Source organism: Oncorhynchus nerka, linkage group LG15 (genome assembly GCF_034236695.1).
Source record: "Oncorhynchus nerka isolate Pitt River linkage group LG15, Oner_Uvic_2.0, whole genome shotgun sequence".
Lineage (NCBI taxonomy): Eukaryota > Metazoa > Chordata > Actinopteri > Salmoniformes > Salmonidae > Oncorhynchus > Oncorhynchus nerka.
The window spans coordinates 87,710,863-87,727,383 of NC_088410.1; the positions used below are offsets into that span (position 1 = coordinate 87,710,863).

The 16,521-nt window shown below is 31.2% G+C and overlaps 1 protein-coding gene across 1 annotated transcript in view; it reads right to left on the minus strand.

The window, feature by feature from the left end:
- Positions 1-1,278: 1,278 nt before the first annotated feature.
- The window catches only part of LOC115121955 (potassium voltage-gated channel subfamily D member 3-like), a 43,646-nt gene continuing 28,403 nt past the window's right edge, over positions 1,279-16,521 (minus strand). Inside the window, exons 3-4 of the mRNA XM_065001998.1 lie at positions 15,217-15,309; positions 1,279-4,515 (exon numbers count right to left, since the gene is read on the minus strand). Of these exons, the coding sequence (XP_064858070.1) occupies positions 4,198-4,515; positions 15,217-15,309 (411 nt within the window). The 3' untranslated portion in view covers positions 1,279-4,197. The remainder of the gene's footprint in view (positions 4,516-15,216; positions 15,310-16,521) is intronic.

The following is a 16,521-nucleotide window of genomic DNA, read 5'->3' on the forward strand; positions in this document are numbered from 1 at the left end:
CAGAGAATACAGAGCAGACAGAAAAACAGAGAATACAGAGCAGACAGAAAAACAGAGAATAGGAGCAGACAGAAAAACAGAGAATAGGAGCAGACAGAAAAACAGAGAATACAGAGCAGACAGAAAAACAGAGAATATGAGCAGACAGAAAAACAGAGAATACAGAGCAGACAGAAAAACAGAGAATAGGAACAGACAGAAAAACAGAGAATACAGAGCAGACAGAAAAACAGAGAATAGGAGCATACAGAAAAACAGAGAATACAGAGCAGACAGAAAAACAGAGAATAGGAGCAGACAGAAAAACAGAGAATACGGAGCAGACAGAAAAACAGAGAATAGGAACAGACAGAAAAACAGAGAATACAGAGCAGACAGAAAAACAGAGAATAGGAGCATACAGAAAAACAGAGAATACAGAGCAGACAGAAAAACAGAGAATAGGAACAGACAGAAAAACAGAGAATAGGAGCATACAGAAAAACAGAGAATACAGAGCAGACAGAAAAACAGAGAATAGGAGCAGACAGAAAAACAGAGAATACAGAGCAGACAGAAAAACAGAGAATACGGAGCAGACAGAAAAACAGAGAATACAGAGCAGACAGAAAAACAGAGAATACGGAGCAGACAGAAAAACAGAGAATACAGAGCAGACAGAAAAACAGAGAATACAGAGCAGACAGAAAAACAGAGAATACGGAGGAGGAGGAGGAAACAAACGATAACACAAAGACTTTTTGACAAGCAACCTTTTCCATTCTGTCTCAGGTGGATAAATGTGTCCATTATCTTCCCATCACAAGACAGGAATGAGACTTCATCACTTTCTGTAGAGGTTAGCTTTGTAATCTCGATGTCCTCGCTTAAGCATGAAACAGTACACAGAATGTGTACTAGGTCTACTGTTGAATTCACATTACTTGGGCAAATGAAAAACTCCATGCCCTAGTCATAGACTATAACTTGGGCTCTATTCAATCCGTATCGCGGAAGTTCAGCTTTATAGCGCGATTGACAATTAAAGGCAATGTCCGTGAAGACTTCATTCACGGTAAACGCTGCATGTCGGCTCAATCGGAAATGACTTTCACAGTGGCCAATCTTTTAACAGTTCAGCGATACACCCTGAATAGAGCCCTTGGTCAGCTCATATGACCAGGAAAAACTCCTACACATTACACATTATGGACCCAGTTGTTAACCAGATGAGTGAACAGCGTTCTTTAAAGGGTTTGGTAAATGTGACAAGGCCTCAACCAGCATGGAGACAAATTGGGATTGTTAAGAACCACCCTCCAATAGATAGGTGTTTGTAGTAACCCATTGATATGAACTTTACTCATCTTTTCACTTGACATGGTCAACATGTTAAAACATCTATTTTTAACATCCACATTACATATTGACTCACAACAATGGATTAGGTGGCGATTTTATGACAGTATGTCCTTACCTCTGTCTACCACATGGCTGAGTACACAAAGTCAATACAAAAACATACAGATACCTTGAATGCAACATGGTATTTTCATTTTCATTATTCAAAAACCTACAGAGTAAAATAATAATTTACACAAAAAAATGAAAACAAAATACTTGTTTATCTGTTATAATTTTACTGTAGCACATCTTGGCAAGTAGTCACAAGCTATTCCAAAACACCAGGCACCTAGAGCATGGAACTCCAACGGACAACAGTTAATGTAACATGTAGAGGAGGCCTGTTCACATCACAGTAGGGCATTGACATGGACAGTCATCGTTGCCATGGTGATTATACTGTCTTCCACTGAACTGAAACAACAACAACTAAACTGCTAAAGTCTTAAACATGAAGACGGTTTGGAAGAGAAAGAGAGAGAGACAGAGATAGAGCGAGGGAGAGAGAGATATAGAGAGAGCGATAGAGGGAGCGATAGTGAGAGACAGAGAGAGAGACAGAGAGAGAGAGAGAACTTGTGTAAGTGTAATATTTACTGTTCACTTTTTATTGTTTATTTCACGTTTGTTTATCCATTTCACTTGCTTTGGCAATGTAAACATATGTTTCCCATGCCAATAACGCCCCTTAAATTGAAATTGAGAGACAGAGAGTGAGAGCAAGGGAGAGAGAGAGACAGAGAAATAGCGAGAGAGAGAGACAGATTTGGGAAAGCAGCAATACTGTAGCGTGTCTGATGGAACATTTGTCAGAGTACTAGTAGGCATTTATGTTGTTTAGATTTTAAGGACATTGTGGATAGATGGAAATGTAAGGTTATAACCCACTAAAATATGAACATTTCATAAAAGTATCACACACACACACACACACACACACACACACACACACACACACACACACACACACACACACACACACACACACACACACACACACACACACACACACAAAATAGATAAGACAACACAAAACATAAAGAAGACCTGACAACCTAAAGTTAAAACATTGATAGGTGTCTTCATCCTCATCTTTCAGACATTCAGGGTTTAGCTGTAGGCAGATCAAAACAATAATATGTAGGTGCGAAGTGCACAAAGACACAGTGACTTCCTTTGTCCTGTCATATTCCCAAAATGCACACATACTGGCCCGTTTTAGGAAAATGCGCATATCGTAGCCTACTCTACCATCAGCTGCCGTGCAGCATTTCACTCAGTATAGCCTATCCCCTTGCTGCCTAAAAGGCTGTATACTCCTTGGTACACGGGGAGTTCTCTCCCATTTCTCTATCTCTGAAACGGGCGACAGGGGTCCTTCAAGGTAGAGTTCTAGTGAAAGCCTCTCTTCACCTCTCCTCCTGCTCAGTCAGTCTGTCGAGTGGGTCAGTCACACAGTCACAGAGCGGACACTTTGAAGACAGTGGAGCTGGCTGTGGTGTTAATACTGGCGGCCTCTGGGCCGGTGGGGGGAGGGGGGGGTCTGCGCTGGGGGGGTCCGTGAAGACCGTCCCCGTCCGGGGTGGCAGAGTAGGGCGTGGGGATGCTGATGATCGCCGTGGTGATCTGACCGCCCTTGCAGTTGAACAGACCCACCTCGTCTGTCTTCATGTTGAGACTAGAGCGACTGAGATAGAGACAGAGAGTATAGAGAGCAAGAGAGAGAGAGAAAGACAGAGTAAGAAAGATAGAGAGAGAAAGACAGAGTAAGAAAGATAGAGAGAGAAAGACAGACAGACAGAGGGAGAGGGTGGAATAAGACTGTAAAAGTACTGTAATTTTACAAATGGCCCAACTACTTGTAATAAAAGTGCTAGATACAACCCTACACCGCCATCTAGTGTTTTCTATGGGGACTCCATGTGTGCATGACGCATGTCTGTGCAGAGTATGATGAAGTTGCACCATGATTTAAGATCAGCTTAGTCCAGTTAAAGTTGATTGTAGACCTGTGCCTAAGGAGAAGAAACTTGGATTGGATACAACCTGCAATGGATAGGGTTTAGGTTGTATTTATTCACACCAAAGAAAAGAAGTGAAAGACAAAACAGTACAGATAAAAAACTGGTAAAACGGTGTGCAGGTACGTACAATACATACAAAACAAATGTGCTGGCCCAGACAATATTACAGTAAATGAGAGATGGGTAAATTAAGCAAAAGTATAGAGTTAGGAAGCAAGCCTGATGTACCAAACCACTAATCTTTCTGATGATACCAACAGATTTCATCACTTTGCTACTGACAAATTGAATATGATCTTTCCATGATCATTTTTCATCACTTAGAACTCTAGTGGATGTGACTTGTTCTATTTCATTCTTTAAAAATAATGTTTTATTTCTTATTCTTACTAGTGAATACAATAAAGTAGGACTTTCTTTTTAACATTTAAAGATAATCTGTTTATCTGGAACCATTCAGAAAATGTGGCCATACCTGAGTTGGCTTCATTAATTAGTGAATAAAAATGGTTATGTGATAAAATCAAATTGGTATCATCAGAAAAGAGAATGTAAAGTAGCGTAGGAGACACAGCAGCAAGGTCATTGATATATCTTAGGAATCGAAATGACCCCCCCCCCCAAGGATATCTTGAACATGGGTAGATGCACAGCCATTTGCCTAAACAAATTGTTCTCTATAATAAACATAACTATATATCCAATTATATGTATAATCATGAAAACCGTAATAATGCAATTTCTAAAGTAATATTTCCATGATCAACCGTGTCAAACACTTTGGATAACTCTAAAAAGATGCCAAGAGCGTATTCAACCTGTCTCCCTGTGCCTGGCTGCCTGCAGTCTCTAACCTGGTGGTGGGGGGTAGCTTGTCCCCGCACTGGATGCGGAGGGCGCTGAGCTCCTGTAGCGGCCCATGCTGATGGCTGGGCTGGAGGGGCATGCTGGAGTTGGGCAGGGGGGAGCTCCTCTTCACCCGGCGGGTACAGCAGGTGCCTATGGGCCTGTCCTGGCTGGAGAGGGAGGGGCTACGGGAGGTGTAGCTCTGGACCGTGGTCTCCAGACAGTTCTGTTCATACAGCTGCTCATCCATAAACTCATGGGCCTGCAGAGGAGTGGCATTAAAAGACAGATGCTGCTCGCTCGATTATATATTCACCCTATAGAAGTGAATATATTAGGTTTATATAATGACAGAATAGTTGTCATTAGGTTTATATGGTGACAGAATAGTTGTTATTAGGTTAAACAGTGATAGAATAGTTGTCATTAGGTTTATATGGTGACAGAATAGTTGTTATTAGGTGAAATAGTTATAGAATAGTGGTTATAAGGTTTATATAGTGGCAGAATAGTTGTCATTAGGTTTTTATGGTGACAGAATAGTTGTTATTAGGTTAAATAGTTCTAGAATAGTTGTCAGTAGGTTTATATGGTGACAGAGTAGTTGTTATTAGGTTTATATAGTGACAGAATAGTTGTTATTAGGTTTATATAGTGACAGAATAGTTGTTATTAGGTTAAATAGTTATAGAATAGTTGTCATTAGGTTTATATAGTGACATAATAGTTGTCAGTAGGTTTATATGGTGACAGAATAAGTGTTATTAGGTTTATATAGTGGCAGAATAGTTGTTATTAGGTTAAATAGTTATAGAATAGTTGTCATTAGGTTTATATAGTGACATAATAGTTGTCAGTAGGTTTATATGGTGACAGAATAGTTGTTATTAGGTTTATATAGTGGCAGAATAGTTGTTATTAGGTTAAATAGTAATAGAATAGTTGTTATTAGGTTTATATAGTGACAGAATAGTTGTTATTAGGTTTATATAGTGACAGAATAGTTGTTATTAGGTTTATATGGTGACAGAATAGTTGTTATTAGGTTTATATAGTGACAGAATAGTTGTCAGTAGGTTTATATAGTGACATAATAGTTGTTATTAGGTTTATATAGTGACATAATAGTTGTCAGTAGGTTTATATAGTGACAGAATAGTTGTTATTAGGTTTATATAGTGACAGAATAGTTGTTATTAGGTTTATATAGTGACATAATAGTTGTCAGTAGGTTTATATAGTGACAGAATAGTTGTTATTAGGTTTATATGGTGACATAATAGTTGTTATTAGGTTTATATAGTGACAGAATAGTTGTCATTAGGTTTATATAGTGACATAATAGTTGTCAGTAGGTTTATATAGTGACATAATAGTTGTTATTAGGTTTATATAGTGACAGAATAGTTGTTATAAGGTTTATATGGTGACATAATAGTTGTTATAAGGTTTATATAGTGACAGAATAGTTGTTATTCGGTTAAATAGTTATAGAATAGTTGTTATTAGGTTTATATAGTGGCAGAATAGTTGTTATTCGGTTAAATAGTTATAGAATAGTTTTATTAGGTTTATATGGTGACATAATAGTTGTTATTAGGTTTATATAGTGACAGAATAGTTGTTATTAGGTTTATATGTTGACAGAATAGTTGTTATTAGGTTTATATAGTGACAGAATAGTTGTTATTAGGTTTAATATTAGTGACATAATAGTTGTTATAAGGTTTATATAGTGACATAATAGTTGTTATAAGGTTTATATAGTGACAGAATAGTTGTTATTAGGTTTAGTGACAGAATAGTGACAGAATAGTTGTTATAAGGTTTATATATTGACATAATAGTTGTTATTAGGTGAAATAGTTATAGAATAGTTGTTATAAGGTTTATATAGTGACAGAATAGTTGTTATTAGGTTTATATAGTGACAGAATAGTTGTTATTCGGTTAAATAGTTATAGAATAGTTGTTATTAGGTTTATATAGTGACATAATAGTTGTTATAAGGTTTATATAGTGACAGAATAGTTGTTATTAGGTTTATATAGTGACAGAATAGTTGTTATTAGGTTTATATAGTGACAGAATAGTTGTTATTCGGTTAAATAGTTATAGAATAGTTGTTATTAGGTTTATATAGTGACATAATAGTTGTTATAAGGTTTATATAGTGACAGAATAGTTGTTATTAGGTGAAATAGTTATAGAATAGTTGTTATAAGGTTTATATAGTGACAGAATAGTTGTTATTAGGTTTATATAGTGACAGAATAGTTGTTATTAGGTGAAATAGTTATAGAATAGTTGTTATAAGGTTTATATAGTGACAGAATAGTTGTTATTAGGTTTATATAGTGACAGAATAGTTGTTATTCGGTTAAATAGTTATAGAATAGTTGTTATTAGGTTTATATAGTGACAGAATAGTTGTTATTAGGTTTATATAGTGACATAATAGTTGTTATAAGGTTTATATAGTGGCAGAATAGTTGTTATTAGGTTAAATAGTTATAGAATAGTTGTTATTAGGTTTATATAGTGACAGAATAGTTGTTATTAGGTTTATATAGTGGCAGAATAGTTGTTATTCGGTTAAATAGTTATAGAATAGTTGTTATAAGGTTTATATAGTGACAGAATAGTTGTTATTCGGTTAAATAGTTATAGAATAGTTGTTATTAGGTTTATATAGTTATAGAATAGTTGTTATTAGGTTAAATAGTTATAGAATAGTTGTTATTAGGTTTATATAGTGACAGAATAGTTGTTATTAGGTTTATATAGTGGCAGAATAGTTGTTATTCGGTTAAATAGTTATAGAATAGTTGTTATAAGGTTTATATAGTGACAGAATAGTTGTTATTCGGTTAAATAGTTATAGAATAGTTGTTATTAGGTTTATATAGTGACATAATAGTTGTCAGTAGGTTTATATAGTGACAGAATAGTTGTTATTAGGTTTATATAGTGACATAATAGTTGTTATTAGGTTTATATAGTGACAGAATAGTTGTCATTAGGTTTATATAGTGACATAATAGTTGTTATTAGGTTTATATAGTGACAGAATAGTTGTTATAAGGTTTATATGGTGACATAATAGTTGTTATATTTATAGTGACAGAATAGTTGTTATTCGGTTAAATAGTTATAGAATAGTTGTTATTAGGTTTATATAGTGGCAGAATAGTTGTTATTCGGTTAAATAGTTATAGAATAGTTTTATTAGGTTTATATGGTGACATAATAGTTGTTATTCGGTTAAATAGTTATAGAATAGTTTTATTAGGTTTATATGGTGACATAATAGTTGTTATTAGGTTTATATAGTGACAGAATAGTTGTTATTAGGTTAAATAGTTATAGAATAGTTGTCATTAGGTTTATATAGTGACATAATAGTTGTTATTAGGTTTATATAGTGACATTATAGTTGTTATAAGGTTTATATAGTGACATAATAGTTGTTATTAGGTTTATATAGTGACAGAATAGTTGTTATTAGGTTTATATGGTGACAGAATAGTTGTTATAAGGTTTATATAGTGACATAATAGTTGTTATTAGGTGAAATAGTTATAGAATAGTTGTTATAAGGTTTATATAGTGACAGAATAGTTGTTATTAGGTTTATATAGTGACAGAATAGTTGTTATTCGGTTAAATAGTTATAGAATAGTTGTTATTAGGTTTATATAGTGACATAATAGTTGTTATAAGGTTTATATAGTGACAGAATAGTTGTTATTAGGTTTATATAGTGACAGAATAGTTGTTATTAGGTTTATATAGTGACAGAATAGTTGTTATTCGGTTAAATAGTTATAGAATAGTTGTTATTAGGTTTATATAGTGACATAATAGTTGTTATAAGGTTTATATAGTGACAGAATAGTTGTTATTAGGTGAAATAGTTATAGAATAGTTGTTATAAGGTTTATATAGTGACAGAATAGTTGTTATTAGGTTTATATAGTGACAGAATAGTTGTTATTAGGTGAAATAGTTATAGAATAGTTGTTATAAGGTTTATATAGTGACAGAATAGTTGTTATTAGGTTTATATAGTGACAGAATAGTTGTTATTCGGTTAAATAGTTATAGAATAGTTGTTATTAGGTTTATATAGTGACAGAATAGTTGTTATTAGGTTTATATAGTGACAGAATAGTTGTTATTAGGTTTATATAGTGGCAGAATAGTTGTTATTCGGTTAAATAGTTATAGAATAGTTGTTATTAGGTTTATATAGTGACAGAATAGTTGTTATTAGGTTTATATAGTGGCAGAATAGTTGTTATTCGGTTAAATAGTTATAGAATAGTTGTTATAAGGTTTATATAGTGACAGAATAGTTGTTATTCGGTTAAATAGTTATAGAATAGTTGTTATTAGGTTTATATAGTTATAGAATAGTTGTTATTAGGTTAAATAGTTATAGAATAGTTGTTATTAGGTTTATATAGTGACAGAATAGTTGTTATTAGGTTTATATAGTGGCAGAATAGTTGTTATTCGGTTAAATAGTTATAGAATAGTTGTTTATAAGGTTTATATAGTGACAGAATAGTTGTTATTCGGTTAAATAGTTATAGTTGTTAAGGTTTATATAGTGACATGTTATTAGGTTTATATAGTGACATAATAGTTGTCAGAATAGTTGTTATTAGGTTTATATAGTGACAGAATAGTTGTTATTAGGTTTATATAGTGACATAATAGTTGTTATTAGGTTTATATAGTGACAGAATAGTTGTCATTAGGTTTATATAGTGACATAATAGTTGTTATTAGGTTTATATAGTGACAGAATAGTTGTTATAAGGTTTATATGGTGACATAATAGTTGTTATAAGGTTTATATAGTGACAGAATAGTTGTTATTCGGTTAAATAGTTATAGAATAGTTGTTATTAGGTTTATATAGTGGCAGAATAGTTGTTATTCGGTTAAATAGTTATAGAATAGTTTTATTAGGTTTATATGGTGACATAATAGTTGTTATTCGGTTAAATAGTTATAGAATAGTTTTATTAGGTTTATATGGTGACATAATAGTTGTTATTAGGTTTATATAGTGACAGAATAGTTGTTATTAGGTTAAATAGTTATAGAATAGTTGTCATTAGGTTTATATAGTGACATAATAGTTGTTATTAGGTTTATATAGTGACATAATAGTTGTTATAAGGTTTATATAGTGACATAATAGTTGTTATTAGGTTTATATGGTGACAGAATAGTTGTTATAAGGTTTATATAGTGACATAATAGTTGTTATTAGGTGAAATAGTTATAGAATAGTTGTTATAAGGTTTATATAGTGACAGAATAGTTGTTATTAGGTTTATATAGTGACAGAATAGTTGTTATTCGGTTAAATAGTTATAGAATAGTTGTTATTAGGTTTATATAGTGACATAATAGTTGTTATAAGGTTTATATAGTGACAGAATAGTTGTTATTAGGTTTAATAGTGACAGAATAGTTGTTATTAGGTTTATATAGTGACAGAATAGTTGTTATAAGTTTAAATAGTTATAGAATAGTTGTTATTAGGTTTATATAGTGACAGAATAGTTGTTATAAGGTTTATATAGTGACAGAATAGTTGTTATTAGGTTAAATAGTTATAGAATAGTTGTTATAAGGTTTATATAGTGACAGAATAGTTGTTATTAGGTTTATATAGTGACAGAATAGTTGTTATTAGGTTAAATAGTTATAGAATAGTTGTTATATAGGTTTATATAGTGACAGAATAGTTGTTATTAGGTTTATATAGTGACATAATAGTTGTTATTGGTTTATATAGTGACATAATAGTTGTTATAAGGTTTATATAGTGGCAGAATAGTTGTTATTAGGTTAAATAGTTATAGAATAGTTGTTATTAGGTTTATATAGTGACAGAATAGTTGTTATTAGGTTTATATAGTGACAGAATAGTTGTTATTAGGTTTAAATGAGTTATAGAATAGTTGTTATATAGGTTTATATAGTGACAGAATAGTTGTTATTCGGTTAAATAGTTATAGAATAGTTGTTATTAGGTTTATATAGTGGCAGAATAGTTGTTATTAGGTTAAATAGTTATAGAATAGTTGTTATTAGGTTTATATAGTGACAGAATAGTTGTTATTAGGTTTATATAGTGGCAGAATAGTTGTTATTCGGTTAAATAGTTATAGAATAGTTGTTATAAGGTTTATATAGTGACAGAATAGTTGTTATTCGGTTAAATAGTTATAGAATAGTTGTTATTAGGTTTATATAGTGACATAATAGTTGTTATTAGGTTAAATAGTTATAGAATAGTTGTTATTAGGTTTATATAGTGACAGAATAGTTGTTATTAGGTTTATATAGTGGCAGAATAGTTGTTATTCGGTTAAATAGTTATAGAATAGTTGTTATAAGGTTTATATAGTGACAGAATAGTTGTTATTCGGTTAAATAGTTATAGAATAGTTGTTATTAGGTTTATATAGTGACATAATAGTTGTTATTAGGTTTATATAGTGACATAATAGTTGTCAGTAGGTTTATATAGTGACAGAATAGTTGTCATTAGGTTTATATAGTGACATAATAGTTGTTATTATGTTTATATAGTGACAGAATAGTTGTTATAAGGTTTATATGGTGACATAATAGTTGTTATTAGGTTTATATAGTGACAGAATAGTTGTTATAAGGTTTATATAGTGACAGAATAGTTGTTATTCGGTTAAATAGTTATAGAATAGTTGTTATTAGGTTTATATAGTGGCAGAATAGTTGTTATTCGGTTAAATAGTTATAGAATAGTTTTATTAGGTTTATATGGTGACATAATAGTTATAGAATAGTTTTATTAGGTTTATATGGTGACATAATAGTTGTTATTAGGTTTATATAGTGACAGAATAGTTGTTATTAGGTTAAATAGTTATAGAATAGTTGTCATTAGGTTAAATAGTTATAGAATAGTTGTCATTAGGTTTATATAGTGACATAATAGTTGTTATTAGGTTTATATAGTGACATAATAGTTGTTATAAGGTTTATATAGTGACAGAATAGTTGTTATTAGGTTTATATGGTGACAGAATAGTTGTTATAAGGTTTATATAGTGACATAATAGTTGTTATTAGGTGAAATAGTTATAGAATAGTTGTTATAAGGTTTATATGGTGACAGAATAGTTGTTATAAGGTTTATATAGTGACATAATAGTTGTTATTAGGTGAAATAGTTATAGAATAGTTGTTATAAGGTTTATATAGTGACAGAATAGTTGTTATTAGGTTTATATAGTGACAGAATAGTTGTTATTCGGTTAAATAGTTATAGAATAGTTGTTATTAGGTTTATATAGTGACATAATAGTTGTTATAAGGTTTATATAGTGACAGAATAGTTGTTATTAGGTTTATATAGTGACATAATAGTTGTTATAAGGTTTATATAGTGACATAATAGTTGTTATTAGGTTTATATAGTGACAGAATAGTTGTTATTAGGTTTATATGGTGACAGAATAGTTGTTATAAGGTTTATATAGTGACATAATAGTTGTTATTAGGTGAAATAGTTATAGAATAGTTGTTATAAGGTTTATATAGTGACAGAATAGTTGTTATTAGGTTTATATAGTGACAGAATAGTTGTTATTCGGTTAAATAGTTATAGAATAGTTGTTATTAGGTTTATATAGTGACATAATAGTTGTTATAAGGTTTATATAGTGACAGAATAGTTGTTATTAGGTGAAATAGTTATAGAATAGTTGTTATAAGGTTTATATAGTGACATAATAGTTGTTATTAGGTGAAATAGTTATAGAATAGTTGTTATAAGGTTTATATGGTGACAGAATAGTTGTTATAAGGTTTATATAGTGACATAATAGTTGTTATTAGGTGAAATAGTTATAGAATAGTTGTTATAAGGTTTATATAGTGACAGAATAGTTGTTATTAGGTTTATATAGTGACAGAATAGTTGTTATTCGGTTAAATAGTTATAGAATAGTTGTTATTAGGTTTATATAGTGACATAATAGTTGTTATAAGGTTTATATAGTGACAGAATAGTTGTTATTAGGTTTATATAGTGACATAATAGTTGTTATAAGGTTTATATAGTGACATAATAGTTGTTATTAGGTTTATATAGTGACAGAATAGTTGTTATTAGGTTTATATGGTGACAGAATAGTTGTTATAAGGTTTATATAGTGACAGAATAGTTGTTATTAAATAGTTATAGAATAGTTGAAATAGTTATAGAATAGTTGTTATAATAGAATAGTTGTTATATTTATATAGTGACAGAATAGTTGTTATTAGGTTTATATAGTGACAGAATAGTTGTTATTCGGTTAAATAGTTATAGAATAGTTGTTATTAGGTTTATATAGTGACATAATAGTTGTTATTAGGTTTATATAGTGACAGAATAGTTGTTATTAGGTGAAATAGTTATAGAATAGTTGTTATAAGGTTTATATAGTGACAGAATAGTTGTTATTAGGTTTATATAGTGACAGAATAGTTGTTATTAGGTGAAAATAGTTATAGAATAATAGTTGTTATAAGGTTTATATAGTGACAGAATAGTTGTTATAAGGTTTATATAGTGACAGAATAGTTGTTATTCGGTTAAATAGTTATAGAATAGTTGTCATTAGGTTTATATAGTGACATAATAGTTGTTATTAGTTATTAGGTTTAGTTGTTATAAGGTTTAGTGACATAATAGTTGTTATTAGGTTTATATAGTGACAGAATAGTTGTTATTAGGTTTATATGGTGACAGAATAGTTGTTATAAGGTTTATATAGTGACATAATAGTTGTTATTAGGTGAAATAGTTATAGAATAGTTGTTATAAGGTTTATATAGTGACAGAATAGTTGTTATTAGGTTTATATAGTGACAGAATAGTTGTTATTCGGTTAAATAGTTATAGAATAGTTGTTATTAGGTTTATATAGTGACATAATAGTTGTTATAAGGTTTATATAGTGACAGAATAGTTGTTATTAGGTGAAATAGTTATAGAATAGTTGTTATAAGGTTTATATAGTGACAGAATAGTTGTTATTAGGTTTATATAGTGACAGAATAGTTGTTATTAGGTGAAATAGTTATAGAATAGTTGTTATAAGGTTTATATAGTGACAGAATAGTTGTTATAAGGTTTATATAGTGACAGAATAGTTGTTATTCGGTTAAATAGTTATAGAATAGTTGTCATTAGGTTTATATAGTGACATAATAGTTGTTATTAGGTTTATATAGTGACATAATAGTTGTTATAAGGTTTATATAGTGACAGAATAGTTGTTATTAGGTGAAATAGTTATAGAATAGTTGTCATTAGGTTAAATAGTTATAGAATAGTTGTCATTAGGTTTATATAGTGACATAATAGTTGTTATTAGGTTTATATAGTGACATAATAGTTGTTATAAGGTTTATATAGTGACAGAATAGTTGTTATTAGGTTAAATAGTTATAGAATAGTTGTCATTAGGTTTATATAGTGACATAATAGTTGTTATTAGGTTTATATAGTGACATAATAGTTGTTATAAGGTTTATATAGTGACATAATAGTTGTTATTAGGTTTATATGGTGACAGAATAGTTGTTATAAGGTTTATATAGTGACATAATAGTTGTTATTAGGTGAAATAGTTATAGAATAGTTGTTATAAGGTTTATATAGTGACAGAATAGTTGTTATTCGGTTAAATAGTTATAGAATAGTTGTTATTAGGTTTATATAGTGACAGAATAGTTGTTATTAGGTTTATATGGTGACAGAATAGTTGTTATAAGGTTTATATAGTGACATAATAGTTGTTATTCGGTTAAATAGTTATAGAATAGTTTTATTAGGTTTATATCGTGACATAATAGTTGTTATTCGGTTAAATAGTTATAGAATAGTTTTATTAGGTTTATATGGTGACATAATAGTTGTTATTAGGTTTATATAGTGACAGAATAGTTGTTATTAGGTTAAATAGTTATAGAATAGTTGTCATTAGGTTTATATAGTGACATAATAGTTGTTATTAGGTTTATATAGTGACATAATAGTTGTTATAAGGTTTATATAGTGACAGAATAGTTGTTATTAGGTGAAATAGTTATAGAATAGTTGTCATTAGGTTAAATAGTTATAGAATAGTTGTCATTAGGTTTATATAGTGACATAATAGTTGTTATTAGGTTTATATAGTGACATAATAGTTGTTATTAGGTTAAATAGTTATATAATAGTTGTTATTAGGTTTATATAGTGACAGAATAGTTGTCATTAGGTTTATATAGTGACATAATAGTTGTTATTAGGTTAAATAGTTGTAGAATAGTTGTTATTAGGTTAAATAGTTATATAATAGTTGTTATTAGGTTTATATAGTGACAGAATAGTTGTCATTAGGTTTATATGGTGACAGAATAGTTATAAGGTGTGGGGCATGTCAACTCCTCTCGATAACAACATTGGATAACATGTTTCCTTTATTTGAATAACGAATAAGACTATATTTATCATGAAACGTTTTTTTACAGTATGCCAGAGTATGCCAGAGTATGGCTAGACTATGGTTTTCTAGTCATACAGTATGTTAGAGCATGGTTAGACGCATGGCTCTCCAACCCTGTTCCCGGAAAAATACCCTCCTGCACGTTTTTGCTCTAACTCCATTTGTAACTAGATCAGAGTTGGAGCAAAATAAACTACAGGACTAAAGCTCTCCAGGAACAGAATTAGAGAGCCCTGGGTTAGAGTATGGTTTTCTAGTCACTGAGTATGTTAGAATATGGTTAGAGTATGGTTTTCTAGTCATACAGTATGTTAGAGTATGGTTATATTATGATTTTGTAGTCATAGAGTATGTTAGAGTATGGTTAGAGTATGGTTTTCTCGTCATATAGTATGGTTGGACTAGAGACTCACAGTGGTCTTCTCCAGACAGTGCAATAGATGGTGGTGTTGACTCTCTAATAATGACATGCTCTTGCTGAGCAGCAGTTCCTCATCGTCTGAGCCCTTAGTGGAGACACACAGAAACACACAAAAACACATAGAAAAATATACAATACATTTTTAACAGTCACATACATGGCATACAGATGTAGCATCTTAATTTGAGTCAATCTGCTACAGCAGGAAAATAATCCTGCAGTAACAGGAAACACAAATTATTATGTGGATTATAATTAACATATTTCTTTTTAGGGTTGATACATTTTTCGTTTGAGCAAATCAAATCTAAAATTTTAACATGGAAATAGCAACATTTAGAAGCCTTTTAAAACCTCAAATACACAACAAGTCTGCAGGAAAATTATCAACAACAAAAGAGTGATCTAATTAAGATCCTACATCTGTACAATGGTACAAGTGTGTGGATTAGCCAATTGAGCTCAAGGCATTTTGTCTGATTATCAATATCTACCAGACAGGTAGGGTTAAGATTAGTCTTTGCTGACAGAATTCAAGTGGATTGAGGATGTTGCATGTGTAGTTTTTCATTGTAACCTCATGTGATGGCTGATTAAATACCTCGTGGATATTGTTTTGCTTGTAAGGTTGTTGCTTCAGAGAGTTGAAGAGGAGAGAAGAGACAGCGACAGAAAAAAATGAAGACAGAAATGGCTTTACTTCTCATATGGATCAATTTCTTTACAATATTTTTTGTTTGCATTTTACCCCCTTTTTCTCCCCAATTTTGTGATATCCAATTGCGATCTTGTCTCATTGCTGCAACTCCCCAACGGGCTCGGGAGAGGCGAAGGTCGAGTCATGCGTCCTCTGTAACATGACCCGCCAAACCGCGCTTCTTAACACCTGCCTGCTTAACCTGGAGGAAACACTGTTCAACTGATGACCGAAGTCAGCCTGCAGGCGCCGGCCCGCCACAAGGAGTCGCTAGAGCGCGATGAGCTAAGTAAAGCACTCCCGGCCAAACCCTCCCCTAACCTGGACGACGCTGAGCCAATTGTGCGTTGCCCTTATGGGACTCCCGGTCACGGCTGGTTGTGACACAGCCTGGGATCGAACCCAGGTCTGTAGTGATGCGCCACTCGGAAGGCCCCCCATTCTCTACAATTTTCATGAAACATAACTTGATCTAGCAGTTAAACATTGAACTGTTTCAACAACAATTACAGTAAAACACATTTTAAAAAGAATATGCAGACATACCTCCTGTTTGCAACAAATGGTGCTAGGCACAACATTGCACAATAGCTGGAAATA